The 22307-nt window shown below is 41.1% G+C and overlaps 1 protein-coding gene across 9 annotated transcripts; it reads left to right on the forward strand.

Moving 5' to 3' along the window:
* The first annotated feature begins 3808 nt into the window (after positions 1–3808).
* On the forward strand, positions 3809–22062 carry LOC113235688 (BUB3-interacting and GLEBS motif-containing protein ZNF207). 9 transcript variants are annotated; one of them, XM_026471543.1, is made up of 12 exons: positions 3811–3939; positions 4096–4222; positions 4428–4554; positions 4735–4802; positions 4917–4934; positions 5427–5551; positions 13760–13846; positions 16221–16491; positions 18970–19008; positions 19104–19198; positions 21400–21518; positions 21598–22062. In XM_026471543.1, exons 1-12 carry the CDS (start codon positions 3899–3901, stop codon positions 21615–21617), a joined length of 1137 nt encoding a protein of 378 aa, XP_026327328.1. In that variant the 5' UTR covers positions 3811–3898; the 3' UTR covers positions 21618–22062. The 9 variants fall into 9 exon arrangements, with proteins under 9 accessions (XP_026327325.1, XP_026327329.1, XP_026327330.1 ...); XM_026471540.1 differs by having other exon boundaries at positions 3809–3939; positions 18970–19198; XM_026471537.1 differs by having other exon boundaries at positions 3815–3939; positions 21400–22062.
* The last annotated feature ends 245 nt before the right edge of the window (positions 22063–22307 follow it).

Raw genomic sequence — 22307 nt, forward strand, 5'->3', positions numbered from 1 at the left:
CCAGCTGTCATTCTCACCATCCTTATTTGGCAGCTTGAAAGTCTCGTGACGATCTGGGAATAAACTTCAAAAAATCTATAGTTTTTACACAAATTAAATTTTGTTTAAAAGTATTGCTAGCATTGCTCTGTTATGTTACATAGCTTTATGTTTACATGACATTGAGAAGTGTGAACCAGTTTGGAAAATTTTGCCACTCATGCAGAAAAGCCCGACTTCATTTTCCAGCACGGATTTTACCATCGCTCCCTTGAGTCTTATTTAATCATCTGCAACATAACTAAATTTGTTTAAAACAAGTTGTCTTTAAGTTTTATTATAATGTAATAATAATATCCACAAGTTGAAAAAGATGCTCTTTACGAAGATGTATTAAATTTTTCAAATGGGAAATCGCCCCCTGGAACCTTGTGGTACATTAAATCCCTCACGTTAGAGCAGACCGATTCAGCAATGAGAAGTGCGAGATCAGTGGTTGAAAAATCTGCACCAGAATAACAATTGTCTCACTTTTCAGTTTTCACCAACAACCGCCAAATCACTAAACGCAAGTTGCCAAAATTCGAAAAATAAACAAACTTATTGGCTATCTTTATTTATGCCATGTTTATTTACATCTCATAATTCCGAATCCGAAACCGAATCCAGTTTCCAAATTACTGTCCATGATATTACAAAAGTTTCCCCGTTTTTAAAAACAAGTAGTCAAAACACTTTGAAAGTGGTTAAAACGCTTACCGCGAAGAGCCAAGAGAAATAAGAAAAAAAAGTAGCACTACTGAGGGTCGTATTACAGAACTTTACTCAATGCTCAAGTCAGGATCATGTGATAAAGAATATGATTTCAAGCGCTGGAAATACGACCCTAATGGCAGGGACTTGAGTATGATTTCGAGTGCTTTAAACCATACTCAAATCCTGACTTGAGCATTAAGTAGAGTTCTAAATTACGACCCTGAAAACCGTAAAAATAATAATTATTATTTATTTATTGAGCATTGATTGACTAGTATAGAGCCAGCTTATAGGTTACAAATAATTAAAAAACTCTTTGGGGAATTTATCGCTCCCCTAACGAACAATAAAACTGCCTCGTGAACCTCATAAATGGCGATATAGTTATAATTATTTCGTGGTTTTACAAAAACTTATAACAATCAAGGCGAACAATTTTCAATCGCTGACAAGACAATTTCGTAATTAAAAAACTATCGAATATTTTGGCACGTCTGACACTCTCCTTGGCGACTCTCATCCAAAGAGACTGCCACAGCCAGCCAGTGATAATAGGCGGCGTCCAAAGCCGCCACACCAACCATTTGAATAAAAACACTAAAATCTTTAAAACGCGAGGAGGTGGTTGGTTTGTCTGGGGGAATTAAAGACGGCAACTGCAGCGGGATTATAGCCGGGGGCTGCCCAGACAGTCGCATGGCAGGTGGGGATCGAAACCGTCGTGTCACGAGTGCGGCGCTGCGGATGACACCGCGCAGCACACCCTAGAGGTATGCAACCGGTGGGATGAGCAGCGCCGTACCCTGACAGGGACAATAGGGCAGGCCGAGCGTGGTTGCCGCCATGCTCGGTAGCGAGGGGTCTTGGGAGGCGGTGGCCTCCTTTTGCGGAGAGGTTATGTCGCAAAAGGAGGCTTCGGAGCGGGTGCTCGAGGACGCGGCGGACGCGCACTCGCTTCGGCGCAGACGTATGGGGAGAAGGCGAAGGCAGTTCGCTGTTCGCCTGATCCCCTAGTGAGGCCAGCGGGCTCTGGACAGGGACTCCGGAGCCTGTATTGCACGGCCTCACTCGTCTTGGGGGCGGGTCGGAGGACAACTGACCTGCCCCTCCGTTGGCGCGGGAGCCCTGGCGCAAGCTAAGGCGGCCGGGAGGCGTCGTGGTGAATGTGCACCGACCCCACGGCGCCGACTCAACCGGCGGGAAGTAAACCCGGGGGGGTTTTAGTGGGGTAGGCCCTCCAGTCTGGAGGGAGAGTCCCCACATAACCCCTGAGTTTCCCTGGGCTCAGGGGTATCTATAAAGATTTCCCCCCGTAAAAAAAAAGGTGGGGATGCGGGGAAGACATCGGTGACATCAGCATCAATGTGCGCAGGTTTCACACGATCGAAGTTGACGGTGACCGTCCTTCCGCCGATGTCTAGCGAAATTGTCTTGTTCCTTCTATCGAGGACGCGGTGAGGTCCAGACTACGGTGGTTGCAGCGATCTTTGAGACGTGTCATCCCGAAGAAATACGTAAGTGGCCATCGCTAAATCCTTAAATATAAAAGAGGAAGGCCTGTCGTGGTGAGATGCAGGAACCGGCCGGTGCATCAGATCAGTTGGTTTATTAAAACAGACGTTTCTGCGGGGATGATTAGATTAGGAGGAGCAACAATGAACTCGCCAGGAAGGCGTAGGGTCTCGCCGATGTCCTCCTTAAAAGCATACCGAGGAGCACCAGAGGCAACGCTCTCGTCCACGTATCAGCGTGGCACATGAGAGCTGACGATGGAGGCATTCCACCATGCCATTGGCGTAATGATGGTAACTGGTGGTGCGGACCCTTTTTGCTCCGCAGAAATTCATGAGTCGCCGAAATAGCGCCGAATCAAATTGACGCCCCTGATCGGTGGTGACGATGCTAGGAACACCGAAACGAGCAATCCATCCTGACACTAATTTGTCGGAAACTTCTTCTGCAGATAGCGTCGCCATCGGCCAAGCCTCCGGCCATCGTGTGTGGCGGTCTATGGCGTTCAAGGAATAACTGAAACAGTTAGAACAAGGAAGTGGGCCGATGATCTCGATGTGCAGATGACGGAATCGACTGGTAGGTTGATCAAACCGACCAACAGGTGATTTAACATGCCGCGATACCTTGCTTCTCTGGCACTGAACGCAACAACGTGCCCACTCGCGACAATCTTTGTTGATGCTAGGCCATACGTAACGACTTGCTACCAACCGCAAAGATGCGCGTGCACCAGGGTGGCTGAGGTTATGGCAACGGTCGAAAGCCGCTCGACGGAACGGCGAAGTGAGGTAAAGTCGAGGACGACTAGTTGAGGTATCACATATTAGAGTGATGTTGGTGCCCGGCATTAAAACCTATTCCAATTTCAAAGCCGATCCTTCTTCCATTTTCGCCAACTCTATATCAGATATTTGAGCTGAGCTAGTGCGGCGAAATCGTCTTCGAGTGAAATCGCCTCGATGCGAGATAAAGTGTCCGCGACGACGTTGTCTTCACCCTTGACTATTTTTTTTCCATCCTCTAAGGGGACATAAACCATGATATTGTCGTGATTGTCATTATAAGATGGAAATTATTATCATTATTTATTTATTTATAAAGCATTGGCTTCAGAGCTTCATGCTAACAATCAGCTTAATGGTAACAAATAATCAAGAAACGCATTCAGAGCTTCATGTTATGGTTATAGTTAGTTCCATAGTCCAAGATAAATTCCTTGTTTCATGCGATAAAAAAGATTAGAAACATTTTAAAGATTTGGTCTAAATTTTACCTTATATATGTTATGTTTACCCTTCCTGAACATTTATTAAATTCCTAAGCTGATGACTTTCTATATAATTAATAATGAAATAAAAAATACTCCAAGCTTTTTATTGTTGTTTCATTCTTATAAGTCATTTATTTAAATATTAATATCCGAAAAAAGCGCGATATCGACGGCGACGTGACGTCATCGCATTGCGTGCGTCGCCATTTTGTGCTTTGCTTTTTACAGTGACTTGTGCGCTGTTCATTTTGCAGAATTTGTGAATAAATTGTGATAAAACTACTGAAATCTGTGATATTTGGTAGTTTATTTTTAGCATTTCATTACTTTTACTTACTAATTACTTGTTTTTTAAGTTTTCTGTACTGTACCGTTGCAATGGGCAGGAAGAAGAAGAAGGCATCGAAACCATGGTGCTGGTATCCTTTGTAATATACCTACTTTTTACATACATAATTTGATTAGGAATAAAATTAGAATAGTTGGCCTTCGAAACTGGGTCATGTATAAAGTAAACACGTAAAATGTTGTGTGTTCACGAGCGTTATCGATACTTTCCTTAGCGCACACTTCAGGTACTGCAACAGGGAGTTCGACGACGAGAAGATTCTCATCCAACATCAAAAGGCGAAGCATTTCAAATGTCACATCTGTCACAAGAAGCTTTACACGGGACCTGGCTTGTCAATACACTGCATGCAGGTATGCTACCGCAGCCCTACAGAGTTGGCGCATTGCCAACCCACCCACGGCCAATGCGTGTATACTTTTTTAACTCTAGTAGATATTTTGGCGGGTCTTACGTGCCGAATTCCCCTCCCATTATAGTACTACGTAAATTTTTGCAATTATAATCTTGTTTGCGCTTGTGACTAGCTTAAATATAAATTTACGCGTTTTCTTACAGGTCCACAAAGAAGCCATAGACAAAGTACCAAATTCTCTACCAAATAGGTCAAATATTGAAATAGAAATCTATGGTATGGAAGGTATACCGCCAGAAGATGTGAGGGAGCATGAGAAGCAGAAAACAGGTATACAAACTTTTCATTTTGGTCTTCGTGACTTGATATTTGGATCCGTATGTACAATTTTTCTTTTTATGCTCAGGTCACTGTAGTCCTAGGTGTAAATGGGTGTGTAGTTTGAGTTAGTGTTTCACTGTAGGCAGCACTTGTTGGGTGAACTTTTATTATGTGATCTTCATTGTCTAGGTGGAGGGAAGGGTTCAGATAGTGATGATGATGAACCTGCGGCAAAGAAAAAACCAACTCCAGCTCTGGTAAGAATGATTCTTTTCTTGTATGATGTCTACAATGATCCAAATACCTTAATTCAATCTGAAAACCACACAATTTCAGACTACCTAGTTGTAACTGGTGTCATTGAATTACAGGAGAAAAAAAATGATTCAGTAAGTCAAATATTTAGTGAAACTATAATTTTGCATATTATATTTCTGTAATTGTACCCACTAAAACCAAATTATAACTATTATATTATCACATTTAAAAAAAAATCAACTAGTTCATTCATGATCATCATTAATTTTATACATATTATGAAATACACTTATAGTAAAGCTAAGTGTCCAGACTTAGCAAATGTAAACTAATTTCTTCTTAATACCTATTTACTCATAACCAGGAGTCTGTACCAATGTTGCCAGACATTCTGATATTTTTCAGGCTGAAGTTTTATTCTCCGTATATGACATCTAAAATCATGCCTTTTAATTGAATATTTTTGTTTTATATCCCAGTCTTTCATTCAATAAAATCTGCTTTTTTTATTTTTTCTTAATTCATAATCACTGGTCAAATAATCTGGCAACGCTGGTCTGCACCTACTTTAACTGATTTTGCAATAACAAAAAAGATCTCAATGATAATATTTTATCTTAAAGCTTGGCCCCGGCCCATCATCAGTGTCCCCGGGTATCCTACCCACTCCGATGGGACCAGTACCTCCAGGGATGTACCCCGGACCCATGCCTATGAATCACATGATGCCTCCGTTTATGCAACATAGGTATGAATTTGACAATATTTCTTCAACTAATCAATTTACACAATGATTCTGCCAATGTCAGGGTTGAAAAGAACACTTTTACGTTGGTGGAGTATGTACAGTTAGATAGCCGGAGATCAATTGAGTACGATGAGAATCTAAAAAGGGACAACACAAAAACACAATTAAACATTCACATCACATGCATAAATAGAAAGGGGGATGGGTTTATAAATATATAATATTGTACTGTAACTACATTTTTGACAGAAAATAGTTTTTAATAGATAAGGTAATTATAATTTAATATTGTTGATTTTGATAAATTTGGACAGGGTATTATATTACAAAAGGACTATGAACTTGGATCAAAAGAAATGGTAGTTTATGGGACGGGGCATATTTTCAGGGATCAGGTCGTACAGGTGGACTCTTATGTTTGTACAGTGGAAACAAGTGGAAAAATATATGATGTAAAGTGCTCTCCTCCAGTTCGCATTCACAACTGGAATTGTCTCTCACCCTAACCTTGGCCAAAAAATCTGGTGAATATGTGTCCTCGGCGCAGTCGAATAATTATATACATTACCAATTTACTTAGGTTCCTACGCTAACCAACTAACCAAGGACGACGAGGTATGTTCGTTTGAAGATCTCCATATTGTTTGCCTTTAGATAAGCGGCTCTTCTGCCAGAGATTGTCCCAAGTCTTAAACATTTGGGGTTTGGCTGAAATACGGAGGTCCCGTGTATAGCATTGATAATGTGTGATATTTCCGAGCCGGGTGGCTTCCTTGGCACACAAGTCAGCTGTTTCATTCCCCAGAATACTACAGTGGCCTGGAATCCATGCCAGAATGACTTCAATGCCCGCTAGTTTGCATCTATATAGAGCATCTTTGATTTTTAGACTCAAAATAAAATTATCTTTACCATGGAAGGGAAGTTTCCGAATATCTTGTAGACTTTTGTTTACATTGTTTTGTTTAGGTGGTGAGATTCGGCGTACAGGACTGCTTCCAAGATTACGATCGCTTCACCCGTAAATACTGAGGCCTGGGGGGGAGATTTAAAATTGAGGATTATTTTATACTTGGTGATCCACACTGCAGATCCGACATCTGCTAATTTAGAAGCGTCATTATATAGACAAAGCCAGTTTTCTAACCCTTCTTAATTATGTTTTCTAATTTTGAGCTTGCATTTGTAGAGTTTTTATCAATGCCGATATTGAGAAGAATAGTAGGTTGGTATATTAAGGAGTCAAATCATCATAATCAAATTCAAAAATTGGGTTTTTGTTATATTATACTCGTAAGTTTTCGGTATTTGAAAATTTATTTAGGCTATTCACTAAAAGAGGGGGGTCCTTATGAGACCAATAATTAGAGGTTGGGATTAACTGGTTGAGCGATCGGAGCTTTTCAAGTAATGGATGAGAGGATATTTGTAGAACCTTGCATAGGAACCTGTCACACAGATATAGTCTTTGGAGATAGAGAGGCGACTCTGAGCACTCTGCCTATAGCGCGTTAATGGGGGAGGATTTCATAGCGCCAGTTATGAGCCGCAGACATTTGGATTGGATTTTGTCCAGTTTGCAGAGGGCTATTTTGTGGCAGGGATCTAGGAGGAATCCTATGAAAGGGCTATGGCGTTATATAGCATTGTTTGGCTGTAGGGGTGGGATCCCCAGCGTACACTAGAAAGTGCCTGCATCGCATTAATACCGGATTCCACTTTTCTGCATATATAGTTAAGATGATGCACACCTGTCATTTTAGAGTCAAGGATGAGACCGAGAAATTTGACTTGGTCCTGAACATCAATCGGTTGACCATTTACGGATAAAGTGACTTCAGGAATACTTCGCTTCCTAGTAAAAACAACAGCGTTACACTTAGCCACTAAGAGAGATAGTCCGTGATCTGTGAACCAGTTATTGAAATAGAAGAGGGCTGAATTGAGTCAGTTAGTCGCGTCTAACACCGATGCCGAAAACGCGTATAAGGCGATATCATCTGCGTATTGCAGAATATTGCAAAAGCAGTCTACCGTTCTGTCGAGGTAGAGGGTGTATACGCTATATAACAAGGGACTCAAGACAGATCCCTGAGGTAAACCTTTCCAGACCAGTCTTGGGGGTAGATAATTGCCTTGGACATGCAGAATTATGGAGCGCTCCATAAACACACCGCAAACGATGTTAACCAACCTCACAGGGATACTCAGCTGAAGCATTTTCTGCCTGAGAATTTGAAGTTGTACATTGTCATATGCAGAAGTTATGTCCAGGAATACTCCAACTCCGTGATGGTTTTTAGAAAAAGCCGACTGGATATCAGTGGTAAGAACACTAAGACTATCTAAGGTGCCTATTCCTCGTCTAAAATCATTTTGGGATTTAGAAAGCAGTCCCCTGCTCTCTAGTATTCACTCTAATCGGTTCTTGACAAGATGTTCCATGATTTTGGCCAAAATAGGTCGATAGGATGTTGCCAGGTTTGAGAATTGGGACTATTATTTGTGTTTTCCAACTTTGCGGTACTCTACAGGTCTCAAAGAAATTATTGATTAAATTTAGAAAAAATGTTTTAGATCCAGTTGAAGATGTAGTAATAAAAGAGTAGGGAATACCGTCAACACCTGGTGAGAAGTCCTTTAGATTGTCCAATGCACAGTTTAACTTAGCAAATGTGAATATGTCCTCCATTCTATCCGGTAAGCTTCTCGACACAGGGAATGTGGGAAGACAATCCTCATATGGTACAAAGGCGGGGGCCAGTATGCCAGCGAATTCGGTGAGCAAAGAATCGGCAATGTTAAGAGTAGGATTATTAGTGGATGATATTGATCTTCTGAAACATTTGACCTTTTTCCATACTAGTGATGTGGGGGAACGTGGCGAAAGAGACACACTCTCGAATCTCTGCCATCCCAAGGCTTTCTTTTTGGCGAGCAATCTTTTAATACGTGCTGATATTTTTTGGAAGGTTATATAGTTGTCCATATTGAGATTAGCAGAATAGATATTCTCGACTAGATTTCGCTCATGAACACTGGCGGCAGTGCATTCCGCAACCCATCATGGAGGAGAAGAAAGCTTACCATTAGCTGAATTTTTAATGGGGATAGATTTATCTGCTGCTGTAGAAAGGGCGCTTACGGATTTATCATATAGATCCAAGAAGTTATCAGAATTAATATCTGGCAAATTTGATAATTCTTCATTGAGACCAGAGGAGAACTTGTCCCAGTCAGCTTTCTCAGCTTGAGGGAGGGGCGAATGATGGAAAACTGTTACAATTGGGAAGTGATCACTACCATATGAGTTAGGGAGCACTTTTCAATTGGGAAGAGGGGCCATTGAGGGCGAAGCCAGAGTTGGATCAACGGCACTAGGGTTTTGGATAGGTGCGACTCTGCAAGTGGCTGAACCATCATTTAAGACGCAGACGTTAATATCATCCAGGAAATCTAACAAGATTGGGAATAAGGAGTCACAACAATGAGAGCCCCACATGGTATGTTTACAGTTAAAATCTCCTAGAATGGTGAGAGGGCCATTATTTGGAGAAAGGAGGGTTATCAATTCTATCTATTATCAATTCTAAGGATGAATGTGGGATATAAACGGATATGAACGAAATATTCATTGCTCTGGCAGTGACTACATGCAGTCCATGGCTATGTGGAGAGATTGGAATCTCATTGTAGGAGATAGGTCTACTGATGAATAAAGCACAGCCAGCCCATCCATCATCCCTGTCATCCCGGAGACATGAGAAGCCAGGTAACCTAAAATAGCGCCGCGGCCGAAGCCATGTTTCCTAGATGGCAAGAACAGGGGAGTGTCTATTGATTAAATGTAAAATTTCATGTTTTTTGTTTTTCATGTTTCTACAATTCCATTGGAGGAAACTGGGGTCCATTATAAGGTTTATTTTTAAACATGGTTATCAACTGATTGAGCAGGGTCAAAACATAAGGAGGAACAATATCAGAGAATTTTTGTAGGATGTTTACTAGAGTAGCAGTGAGTAGTTCAGCCTAGTTATCATTAGGTGACGGAGAGTCGGGTTCTTCAGGCCTATTTAAGACGTTAGCATTCGGGAGTGAGTATGCCGGAGTCACAGTCAGACTGGTGGGCCTGGACGTCATAGGAGGGGCTCAATTCTGGTCTTAACTGGCGAGCTACATTGGCAGTCTTTCTGTAAGAAGTCTGAGATGTACGTGAGGACGATAAATTTTTTAGACAACCACACTTGATGTCGGGGTCCATTCATTTACACCATCAGTAGTAACTTTTCTTGATAGGCTCTGATAACTGAACCGCATTTATTGGGAGATTTCAGGGAGGACACAAATTCTGCCATTGACCAGTCTTTAGGGACATGACGAACTATTCCCATACGTGATACCTAGTATCTTGGAATGTTAGCAGTAAGTTTATTCTTATTTAGGAACTCACTGTCTATAAACAGGTTTGCTTCTTCTGCAGTCTTGAATTCTACGCACACTTTATTCCTGCCTAATGATCTAATCCCACCTTGGACAATGCCGGGAATTTGATTTTTGTGGAGTAATTGAGCTACTTTAAGGGCACTAACTGTACTGCCAGGAGAGTGGATATCCTCGATTTTCGATACCTGAACTGAGAATGGCAATGACAATGCAAAGGCTGAGAACTTGATTTTAGAGTCTTTTTCGTAACCAGGAACAGTGAAAATTATTTTGGATGCTGGGGGCAGACGGAGATGATCCTGTTTTTGCTTTGACGCTATTTACGTCGGTAAGTGCAGGGCGCTTTTGAGCAGATTTTGGGAGTTTGAAGCTGCGAAAATAGAGCCTGTGATAGTGCAAAATCACCACTTGCATTGACATCATTGAGGTTACCTCCCCTGTCAGGGGGGTCATCTGCGTTTGCCTCCATCAAGGAAAGCAAATTAAGATACTTACCAGATCAAATGTTATTCGTTATCTTTCACCAAAACAAAAATACAGTACAATATTTAGAATCTCAATCGTAAATAAGTAAAAACACTCAAGTTAGTATAAAACACGTGTTAGACAACACACCAATGAGCAGAATCTGCTTTAAAGTTGCAGTCTAATCTATACAATAATAATATTTAAGACCTACCTCCATTAATTGTATATATTAATTAGCCACATTTAACTTGTAGTTAGTATCTTATCCTTTGACGATCTGACTCATTGGATGAAGTGGTCCCAGATTCCACTCTCAGTGGGACCAATTTGGGAATATAACTTTTCTAAATTGCTTTTGGTCTGGATGTTCCGGTAAGTGTCCAGAGTGAATTCTGTTGCTTAGATATTCACAGTCCAGGGAATTTCCTAGTAGTGGAACCAGGCAATTGGTGTAGTTGTCAGGCACATTCAACAACAGTGAAAGAAATTACAATATTTTTTATTTTACTTTATTTGTTCATTTATTTTAAATGAAAAATATTTTTTAAATGTTTTCACAAAGAAACAAGCATCAAGTCCTTTAATTTTGGTGTAGAACATTTTTCAAGACTCCGTTAAAAAAATATATAAAGACATGCCTACCAAACCTACATTATGTATTACACACTATTTTTGTGTATTTAGCTTTCAAACCCTATCATGGCCTTGAGCCTGGCCATAATGTATTATAACAAATAGACAGTTTTCTTCACATTATCACTTATGGGAATATGGTAGGCGAAGATTATATGATACAATGTCTATTTCTACTATCCTAGTACCTCCCAGAAACTTGTGGAGTTTCCACGGGAGTTTGAGAGTTTCATGCTAGAGAGTAATACTGCCCCGTATGCTCTCCCTTTGGTCTATCACACTCCAGTACCCCAGCAAAACATATGCAGGGTATTTCTTCTTTCTCCATACAGCCTCTACTTAGGGGACTGTTGGTGACACTAAGTGTGCAACCACAAGAGCTGAATTCCAGAACACAATTGGCCAATTGGGCAAGTGACTGCATCAGGTATGGTGTAATTGGTATATGCAACTCAACATCACGGTGCCCAATTCATTTGACTGCATCATAATTACCAGCTGTAAGTGTCCAATCACTTCAGTTACATATAACTACGAACTGCTTAAGCAGGTGCAAGCGGAACTGCTTTTAGCCATTATCATTTGCGACTACATCCAAACTGCGTTTCAAACATGCCATTTTGCATTTTCAATGCAGTTTCTTGAATAGCTGTATTCAAAGTACATCCTAAATCGTATTATTGTTCTGTAACTTCCCTGAAGCATTTAAGCTCGCAATTGTCCATCCTGTCTTCAAGAGTGGGGATAAAAGTCATATAAATAATTACCGCCCTATCTCTATTCTACCCACCTTATCTAAAATCCTCGAGAGGCTACTCAATAACAGGCTGGTTAATTTTCTTGAAAGGAATCAACTGCTATCTACCTCACAATACGGTTTCGGTTTCCGGCCTGGAATCTCCACTAATAATGCTGTATTAGATCTTACTAATACAATTTCTAAACTTGATGATAAGCAGAAGGTGATTGCTGTCTTCCTCGACCTCGCCAGGGCTTTCGACACTATCTCGATTCCTTTACTCATCAAAAAACTTGAAAGGCTTGGTATTCGAGGTCTACAGCTGGATCTTCTTACTAGTTATCTCACAGGTAGACGGCAGTATGTGAGGATTGGGGATTGGACCAGCACTGAACTACCGATCACGTTCGGCGTGCCCCAGGGAAGTATAATCGGCCCCACCCTGTTCCTAGCCTATATCAACGACCTCTGTAATATGCAGCTAAACAACAGTTCCATCTTCACGTATGCCGACGACACTGCCTTAATCTTCTATGGCGATTCCTGGGAGTCCGCATTTGACTTTGCGCAAGAGGGTTTCAATTCTGTTTCCAAATGGCTTTCTCACAACCTCCTCACCCTCAACGTGGAAAAAACCATGTATCTCACGTTTTCTCTTACAAGTCGTGGTATACCATCCTCCTCTGCATTCTCGATAACTGCACACTCGTGTCCATCCTTTTCACATGATTCCTGCTCCTGTCCGTCTTTAGTCCGTACACACTGTTTGAAGTATCTGGGTGTCCAGCTGGATAGCACACTTTCCTTTCGCTATCATATTGACGGTCTGACCCAGAGGTTACGTAAATTGATTTTCATTTTTAAACGTCTTCGCCACGTCGCAGATGTGAAAGTTGTAAGACTTGTGTATTTAGCCCTCTGCCAATCACTCACGTCCTACTGCATCTCTGCATGGGGTGGCTCCGCCAAGTCGCATCTTCTTAAGCTGGAACGCACCCAACGCGCGATACTCAAGGTAGGCTGGTGTCTCCCCTACAGATTCCCGACCACTGACCTTTATAAAACCTGTAAGGTCCTCTCAGTACGACAGCTTTTTGTTCTACAAATAGCTTTGACCACGCACACTCTTATCCCCTATGACCCTAATAAACTGTACTCCGTACGTCATAAACATACTGTTTGTCCCTCAGTTAGTGTTTCCACTAGCTTAGCTCAACGTCATTTTTATTTTCTAGGAGGATATGTATATAATAAATTAAACAAAATCCTTAATATTCACCCATTGTGCAGAGCGGAATGTAAAAAGTTATTACTTATTGGCTGACCACTCTCGACTACGAGTCGACTGAAAACATACTTACTTTACTGAAATAGGTAGCATTCACACACACACTTACACACACACACACACACACACACACATGTACGCACGCACGCACTCACGCACACACCCGCATACACACATACACACACACACCCACATACGCACACACGCACACACACACATTTTTGCACTAGACAGCCCATTTATTTTGTAATTTATTTGTATTTTTTGTATTAAGTTTATGTCACGTTTTCTTACACTAAGAGGGAGTGAGCCTGGTGATCTGTAACACAGGTTCCCAACCTAGTACAGACTCCAGCTCTCACTAAGGCACTTGATATTTGTTATTTTTATTTTTTGTAATTAATAATTGTATTTTTAATGTATACATACACTGTAACTACAACCTTAATGAGAGAAAATAAAGCATATTGTATTGTATTGTATTGTATTGTCAATTTATTGGCCTTGGTTCTTGTTTACATAGTAGTATGTACATCAACTAAGTCGTATTCACTATAGTAATGGCAGTGATCACAAGAAAAAACATTCCCGTGCTACCTGTGTGTTTTTTATTTACATAAAATTTACATTGTTCTAGAATGATGATGCAAGGAATGCGACCCCTGTTTCCAGCAACAAGTGTCCCGACGTCTACACCTAGCAAACCTACCTTCCCTGCTTACAGGTAATTATTCTTACATGTTGATATTTGTATAGTTCATATACTACCATCACCTACTTTGATAGACTGTACATGTTACCGAAAACAATTTATAATTAATTCTTACTTTCATTTTTTTTTCTTGTCGTTTTGGAACGTATTTATACTATCTGGAACAATTGGTTATATTATGATTATTTATGTATATGTAAGCTGTTGCAATCTCACTTTGAAAATTGTACATTGTGTTGAAAACAAACAATAAACGTGAAATACGTAATCTTAAGCGATACTGTTTACTTCAGTATGTCATGTAATAAGCCTGCGTAGGACTGTTCTAAACAAGTTTATTTTTGAATTGTCATGTCAATAATTATTTGTTATGTATTATATAAGCTAATTGTGTCTACATATCGATGGCTTTCTAGGATAGTGGCCTAATCTCAAAATTAACAAATTTCTTAGGAAGAGGGTTTCGAAACAATTGACGCACATGTAACGTCCAAAGCCGAATCATAAACCGGTCCATGTTCTCACTTGTTTATTGTGCCCAATTAAAAGCTAAGTGTTTTTTCTTACAACAAAATTTTAGCACATTCTGAATGCAGCTGTATCGTAAGACAAATATGGACTATTTTGGTTTCAGCCACTATTCTTGATTAGCAGCGATATTTCTACACACCTACAATATTTATTCTGTGCAGTTGGCACCTGGTCTTTCTTAATGTACTTCTTTAATGTCATTATTTGTATGTAGAAATAAAAAGAAAATTTCTTAATTTTTTTTGCTACTCACGTATAATCTTTGAGCCAAGGACACTGTTTTTTTTTTCAAACGAAAGCTGAGTTGGAGATGAAATGAAACATTTTTGAAAACAAAGTAACAAGTAGTGTAGAATGATGTCCGACCAGAATTAAAATTGTAACTTTCTGCATTGCTGCTACAAATATTGCTTTCAAATTTATAAGAATTATATGTAAGGAACTGCAAGGATATTACAGATAAAAAAACGCAATTTACTGTAGTAAAAATAGTGGAACAACCGATATGGAACAGCGTCTCTCCAACAGCCTCCACTAATTTCTCCACCCGTTTTGATATTGATGGCGTCAGTACAGTTGTATATTTTCCGTCAGTCCAGACAACATCAAGCTGACGACATCTATCTGCTGAACATAGGCCACCAAAGATTGCCGCAACAATCTATTTGGCTACAAGTCCTTGAACGCCCTGATGAATCCTACTACCCCCAACAAACCACTACAATACGACAAAATTAGTAAGAGTTAGGGACAATGTACAATTATCCTCCTGTGGTATTTAAATCTGAGAGTTGGTCTGTGTACAGAGTCCAACACAGGTTGCAATAGTCTTAAGTTCACCTTTTGACGTCCAGTTTTTTCACTATACTAATAGTTCTAATGTAAATAACGCACTCCAAACTCTTCCATGACTGCGATGGGCGCTTAAGTGCCATAATATAATAAGACCAGGGTGGTAACTCTATACAAACGTAGCAGCGCGGCTTGTATGTGTGCGCCGTGTACGGATACACACATTCGCATAATCTCGGAATGCACTTGCGTTACATAGCGCTGGGGGTCTACTAACGTTCTTCGTACGAAACAATAGAGCGTGAAACAAACTGACAGCGGGTGCGAGTTGGGAGCACGGCGAGTGACCCATCCTGCATCCGCGCGTGGTGTGTATCGTCCATGGTGTTATTGTATACGGAATTACAACCGGATTTCTCCCGACACGCGTCCAACGCGCTCCCGTTTTCTGTGTCTTTATTGTCGAATGAGTCGACCATATCAAAAGACAATGTCAAGTATGAAGCTTCATTCGCATCATCGTCTTTTATTTTGGGCGATCCTTACTTATTTGACAGTAATTGTTTGGGACGGAGAACGGAAGTGGACGCTCTGGCCATCCCACGCACATTTCATTATTATGCGAATATGTGGGTCCGTACACGGCTCGCGGCGGGCGTGCACACATACCAACCGCGCTGCTACTATTGTATGGATTCACCATACTTGTCTTATCTCATTCTTGTCTTGCAATTGCTTTGAAAGGGGATAATTCCACTCATTAACACGGAACATTCCTATGGAGCCCCTCTGAAATCGCGAAATAATATCAGTTATTCCATATTACATTTTCTTGCCCACTCGACCGATAAATCAACGATAAATGGAACTGCTGATGCTTTTTTAATCTAAAAATTATTTGCTTATTTGTGTGTATGTCTATTTATTCTGTCTTGTCTATATGTATTTAACCATTTCAATCATTAATTTGTATTAAATTGCATCCCTTCTCAGATGTAAATACCCCTCCGCCCTGCATAATATAGAACCCTCTTTATCCATTATTTTCTGTCTTCCTCCACAGTAGTGCAACAATAAGTGCACCACCCACGACATCATCAGGGATCGTCAGTTCAGACCCTAAAGAAAATGGTGATGTCAAACCTCCAATTGCAAATTCGTGTCCATTGGTGACGGCAACAGGGGCCGGGTCCAAAATCATCCATCCCCCTGAAGACGTCTCATTAGAAGAGATCAAAGCGAGAAACGCGAAGTACAGGCCTAAGCCGAAACCAGAGGCGCCGGCGCAACCCCCCACGCCGACTATGATCGCACCAAGCACAAGTCAAGCTGAGGTTAGTTGATTTTCCTATATTATTTTGTAGTTGTAGATTTGATCGTGTTTTTGGCAAAAGTTTTGATTTTTGTGTGTCATGCATACAGTTCCACTGGAGCAGTTTACAGACCAAGTAGTGTGTGGTATGACTTGGTATCTAAAGTGGTTGTTCAAAGTTTTTATTACCTGCAGTAATAGCTCATTTGAAGTCTTTCAAACGGTACTATTTTCTAAAGTTTAAGCTTCAGAGTTAATTGAATGGAAGTTGGCGATTGCATTGTTAACTTACATATCGTAGGACATAGTGCAAATCCGCGTATCTAGTATTGGTAAAAGGCGCCACTAAATTACCGAAGTGGAAACTCATAATCAATGTTACGCGTTACGCTAGTTACGCATAATATTGATTATGCTAGTTACGCGTAATTGCACTATCGGGGATATGAACAAGAATGTGTAGTAATGAAGAGATTGGAATAGCCAGAGTACATTTCATGGTTAGTCACCCTGAGACATAAGTTGAAAGTCCCATGTGCCTGTAATTTCACCAGCTCCCTTCAAAATCTGAACGCATTATTGCTATATTATTTCACAAAAAAATAAAACAAATCAATAATACATATAAAAAGCGACATCAACATCAGCTCGTGGTAACTGGAAAGTTACCGGCTGAGTGAGAAGGTTCATAAAATCTCTCACAGATGTCGCTACGCTGCCGAAAGCCGAAAACCCAATACAAAGATTTATAACAGACGCATTGAAGAAATTATTCAACTTAGTAAACGTGACTTGTAGCTTAGTTGGTAAAGCAATGAGAGCGGAATCCCGTGGTTGCAGGTTCGAGTCTTATCGTGTCGAATAATTTTTTCTTTGTGTTCGATCTTTGTATTTCATACATTCGAGGTCTCTGCTGCATGAAGTTGATTACGACTTCACGTATTACCTGCAATCATGCAGTCAATCTGTTAGCAACCGAGATATTGATACATGTAGTAACTGAATGAAAGCCGCGTTGTCGGAAACGTTTATTTTCCCTTGCAAATTGACGACTAACTAGTTAGTCAGTCAATAAAGAAATTTTAGTTTTTAACCGATTTCAATAAAGGAGGTTCTCAATTTGACTTTTTTTGTAATGCGGTAATTCCGGGTGAACCGATTTTGATGATTCTTTTTTTTTTTTTTTGTTGGAAAGAAGGTACCTCAGTATTGGTTCCATTTAATTTTGAAGGAAAATATTCCACCTCTAGTGGTGGCAAACTAGGGGATGAATCCGGTTTCGCGCTCTTTCTGGTAACCGATTTCAATAAAACTTAGTAAATAGTTGTAATTCCACGAACTTTTGAGGTTGCTTTTTTTATAAAAAAGTTACAATTATATTGAAAATATTCTGATAAAGCGGTGGTAGGCCAGTGGTAAAGTTAACCTTAGCAATGGCAATTTTTTTGTTGTCTCTTATGGCATGTTCCTATGGCTCTAATTTTTATGCTACCTACCTTTATTGTTTTTTTTTTTTACTATATAATGTGGTACACATAGCGGACTTAATGCCATGTATTCTCTACTTGTCAAACATTGGGCCAAACAGAAAAAAAAACTGCGAATGTGTTTTTTTGATTTCTCTCATTAATGGTAACAGATCTTGAAATCTGCATTGCGAAGTAAGTTCGCAACCTTTGGAAAACGTGTAAAGTCTATATACTATAAAATACATCCCTCCTTTTATGCGAGACCCGTGGCCAGCGGTAGGACTTATATTTGGTGCTAAATTGCGTAACAACCAGTAACTGCGAACCAAAATTTTTACGCCGGAAAAAATGTGTTCTGTACGTGTCATGTTAAAAATAAATACCATATTTGTGTAACCTTATGTAAATTCTACGGAATTAAAAAGTTGCTATTTCTTTGAATACAAAAAATTTGGATAGGATATAATAAACTTTAAAGTTTTAATAATAGAACTTTAAAATTTCAAAATAAACCTAATTAGACGCCTAGTCATAACCTAATTACCGTAAACTGACTTTTTATGCAGAGTTTTTCGAAAATTATTCAGAACCATGTAAAAAGTAGGTAGTTGCGTAAATATCACATAATTAACTTGAGGGCGTTTGTTTATTACGTCGGATTCGTATCAGGGGGTCTACTCTCGACCTCCATCCGAAACAATTACTGTCAAATAAGTAAATTCGACAAAATTAAAAGACAAGTATCAAGTGTGAAGCTTCATTCGCGTCACGTTTTCTGAATAAGAGGCAGAGCGCAAACGCGCTAAGTGAAATACATTAAAAAATTAGAAATACTCCCGACTCCCTATTGTTGCTGCTAATTTCCAAGAGTGCGGTATAATACTCAATTATAATTTTAATTAATTTTATTTTCCTTTGGGATACAATCATTATGAAACTGCAAACGCCTTAATGCATTACCCCCGGCCAGTGACACCTCTAGCATATAGTACGAACATATCTATGAACAGCAGTGTGGTAACGCGACTTAGGCGATGGCCATGTACTCACAGGTGGCAGCGCACATGACGGCGGCCGTGGCGGCGGCGCGGCAGCAGGCGGCAGCGGCGATGCGGCGGCCCATGCTACCGCCAGTCGTGGGCGTGCTGCCGCCGATGCCGCAGCCGCAGCTGCGCGTTGGCATGCCCATGTCGATGCCGCCGGTCATGGGCATGCTGCCCGTCATGCCGCAGTTCAACCTAATGCGCCCGCTGCAGCCCGGTCAGTACCCGCCCCACCACCAGTATCTCTACCGCTAGGCCCCCGCCTCCGACCGACTCTACCGCCGTTTACAGATTGCTTTTCGTACCCGTTCTGGCTGATTATCTCACCTTGGCTAACTAACACTACTTTCACGTTCTGTTCATTAATGGGAACCATTGGGCCACCGCAATTCGTTGGCGTTGAATTTTATCACAAACTAAATAAATTTAAATCAATCCGTCATTCACATTTTCGATATTGGAGCTCCTTAACCTAATTCCACTCAATCATATCGCTATTCTATTCGGCATATCGTCCCGTTTAATTCGAATGGACGTGACTTACAAATATAACGAAATATAGTAATTACACAACTCGATTCATGTGATGTAATTAATTCAATTTCGTCAGAATTGCGTCCATTGGTAAGGGACTATATGGCGCCACGTCATATTCAAAATTCATAATATGTAATCTGCTGTTTTGTGACGTGTTTATTCACATAGCACATTTTGTTTTTAACCAGAAACGCAACCTGTAAACGATAGTAGACAAGTTTGAGTGCAGGCGGCATTGTGGAATGTGATATTTATCAGATACGAGATGTGATATCACATTTCACAATTGATTTTAACCGTTAGGTCTTATCCTGTCTACATTTCGATATGGACAGCATATCAAAGCAAAATTACTATCATATCAGTAGGAATGTTTAAACTTATCACTTCTATTGTTGCACACATATGGGTAAAAACCTTATAACTCCTATTCTATTCTAATGTTTGTATTTTTGATGTTAAAATGGTCCAAATTTATTGATGAATTGTTGACACGTTTATGCATAATGTACCAACCAAAGATATTATTATTTACAAAAACAGATATTGATACCAGAGATTCAGACATTGCTCTAAATATCCGGCTTTATCCAGAAAAGCTGGAGACTGTAATTGATATTTTTAGAATGTGTATGTTGGCGTAATTTTAAAATCTATCACTTAAATGTCGTGTACAAAATACAGTTGGAAATCGCCATTGATATTGCATTTATTGTTCTAGGAATATAGTATAGATTATAGTGGGTAATTGTATTGTTTAAACCAGTGGTATTCAAATGCAGTATTGTTTTGTAAGTCTTAAGATTACGTACTAGGTAAATTATAGGGTTTTATCTTTGTAAATTATATTCCAGTACACGTGGTGCCCAAGTGGAAAATGAAGTGACCATTGTTGATTACATTTTACTGTTTGCAATAAATGCTTTCGAATAGTACAACTTTCTGTTTTCCACTGAAACATCTCAGCGTCAGTGTAACTCTAGCTCCAAATGGATGCAGTTTGCATTGTCATTTTGTATACTGAATCTGATTGGATTGTGTTTTAAGAGCGCGGCCGAGCTCTGCACTTAGTTGGGTAATGTCGATGCAGCGCCCAGCCGTGCTTGGCTGCCGCGGCAGCGCCGGCGGCGCGTTCTTAGTCCGCGGTTCGCTGGACCGAGTATTGTCAGTAACACGGCCTCACTCGATACCAACCGCACAGTAACAGCTTGTCCTATCAATACTCACACCCCCCACTAACCGCGGCGGCCCGCCCGCCCCGCCCGCGCCTAGGCAAACACTGTCAAGAGTTAAACTGTGATTTTGATGTGCCATCCGCACGATCGGAGGATCGGAATGAAAAATAAGCGGTAATTTTATTCACATTCCTTAATGGATTTGCTTATTGTAGTAGCTCTATCTTATTACTGTCTCGATTTTCTCGTAGTGTCATATAAAATGTGACTTTTTGTCGGTTTAAGGGTGGGTACACTAATATTATATTTACGTACAGTAGTTTTGTCGCTTACAATGTGCATGAAGAAGAGTTAATAGTCGTTGGCTGGATTCTACGAGCAACCGTCTCGGATCACACTGAACATGCATGACAGCGGATACGATTATTATATATCGCCGAGTATTTTGGAAGTGTGATTTTTCATGTGAATTATTTATCCTACCTACCTGTGTTCCTTCGCTTATACTGCACCTTAAACGAGTCGCCACACAGTGCCTAATGTGCCCGGCGAGCGGGCGCCCCGCGCTGTCTCCGGGGGGCGCGGGGGCGCGGGCGGCGACAGGCGATTGTTGAGCAGTCACAACGGCCTGCCGTGTGTTGGACCGCGGGTCCCCTGTCGCGCGCCGCCGCCGCCCGGGCCGACTCTGACGCGCGCTTCTGTGCAGGGATGCTGCTGCCGGGCGGCGTGATGCCGGGCGGCATGATGAGCGCCATGTTCCCGGGCGGGATGCCCGGCATGCACGTCATGCAGCCGCGCTACCGATAGCCAGCCGCGCCCACCACGGTACGAGCGCCACCGCCGAGACGAAGCCCGCGGCAAGCCCTACCTTCGTGATTTGTAATGCTCTCGCTTGTGTTGACAGAGGCCGGCTCGGTCGACTGACGTCCTCCGCCGGCCAAGAGCGAAGGTAGGCGCTCGATTATTGTTAATACCTATTATACATATACGTCGCTTGAACGGTTGTGTGTCCGCTCTTTGCTAAATATGCGGTGACGGGATACTAACGCGACGCAAGGTAAGGCCCTCGACGTGACGTGGCGAGTTGCAATAATTACGATAATTGGACTAGCATAGGCGTAGCGCGTAGGGACAAACGGCAGACGGCGGCCGCGGAGACAGTTAAGTGCACGGGCGGCGGGACAGGTGACGCAGTCGCCCGATAGGGTTGGGCCGGCAGTTCCCTGCGTCCGCAGGCGACCCCACACGTCACAACGTCTGTTGTTGGATTGGCGGCCCCCTGTCCCTTAGCGATAAGTTAACGATACCTACCTACCTTTACCGAGTTCTCACTAAATCACATAGAGTCCGCAGATCAGTAGTAACTCCGTTCTTTTAAACTTTCTGATGATAGGAGATGTGTGTAAGAATTACTATGAATTGTTAATGTTATTTGCCTGGAAATTTTTCTTAAGCATTTCCATATGAAGTTGTGACGTTTGCCTACTCTTGTAGATTTTGACTATTTTATTCAATAAATGCTCTGGACTGTGAAAGCCGTTTTTCATTTAGTACATTTATAATACTTTTTAAAATTATCGTAATCTGTAACATTGGCTATAAACGTGAGAAAAA

Source organism: Hyposmocoma kahamanoa, unplaced genomic scaffold (assembly GCF_003589595.1).
Source record: "Hyposmocoma kahamanoa isolate Upper Pololo Valley unplaced genomic scaffold, ASM358959v1 88, whole genome shotgun sequence".
Lineage (NCBI taxonomy): Eukaryota > Metazoa > Arthropoda > Insecta > Lepidoptera > Cosmopterigidae > Hyposmocoma > Hyposmocoma kahamanoa.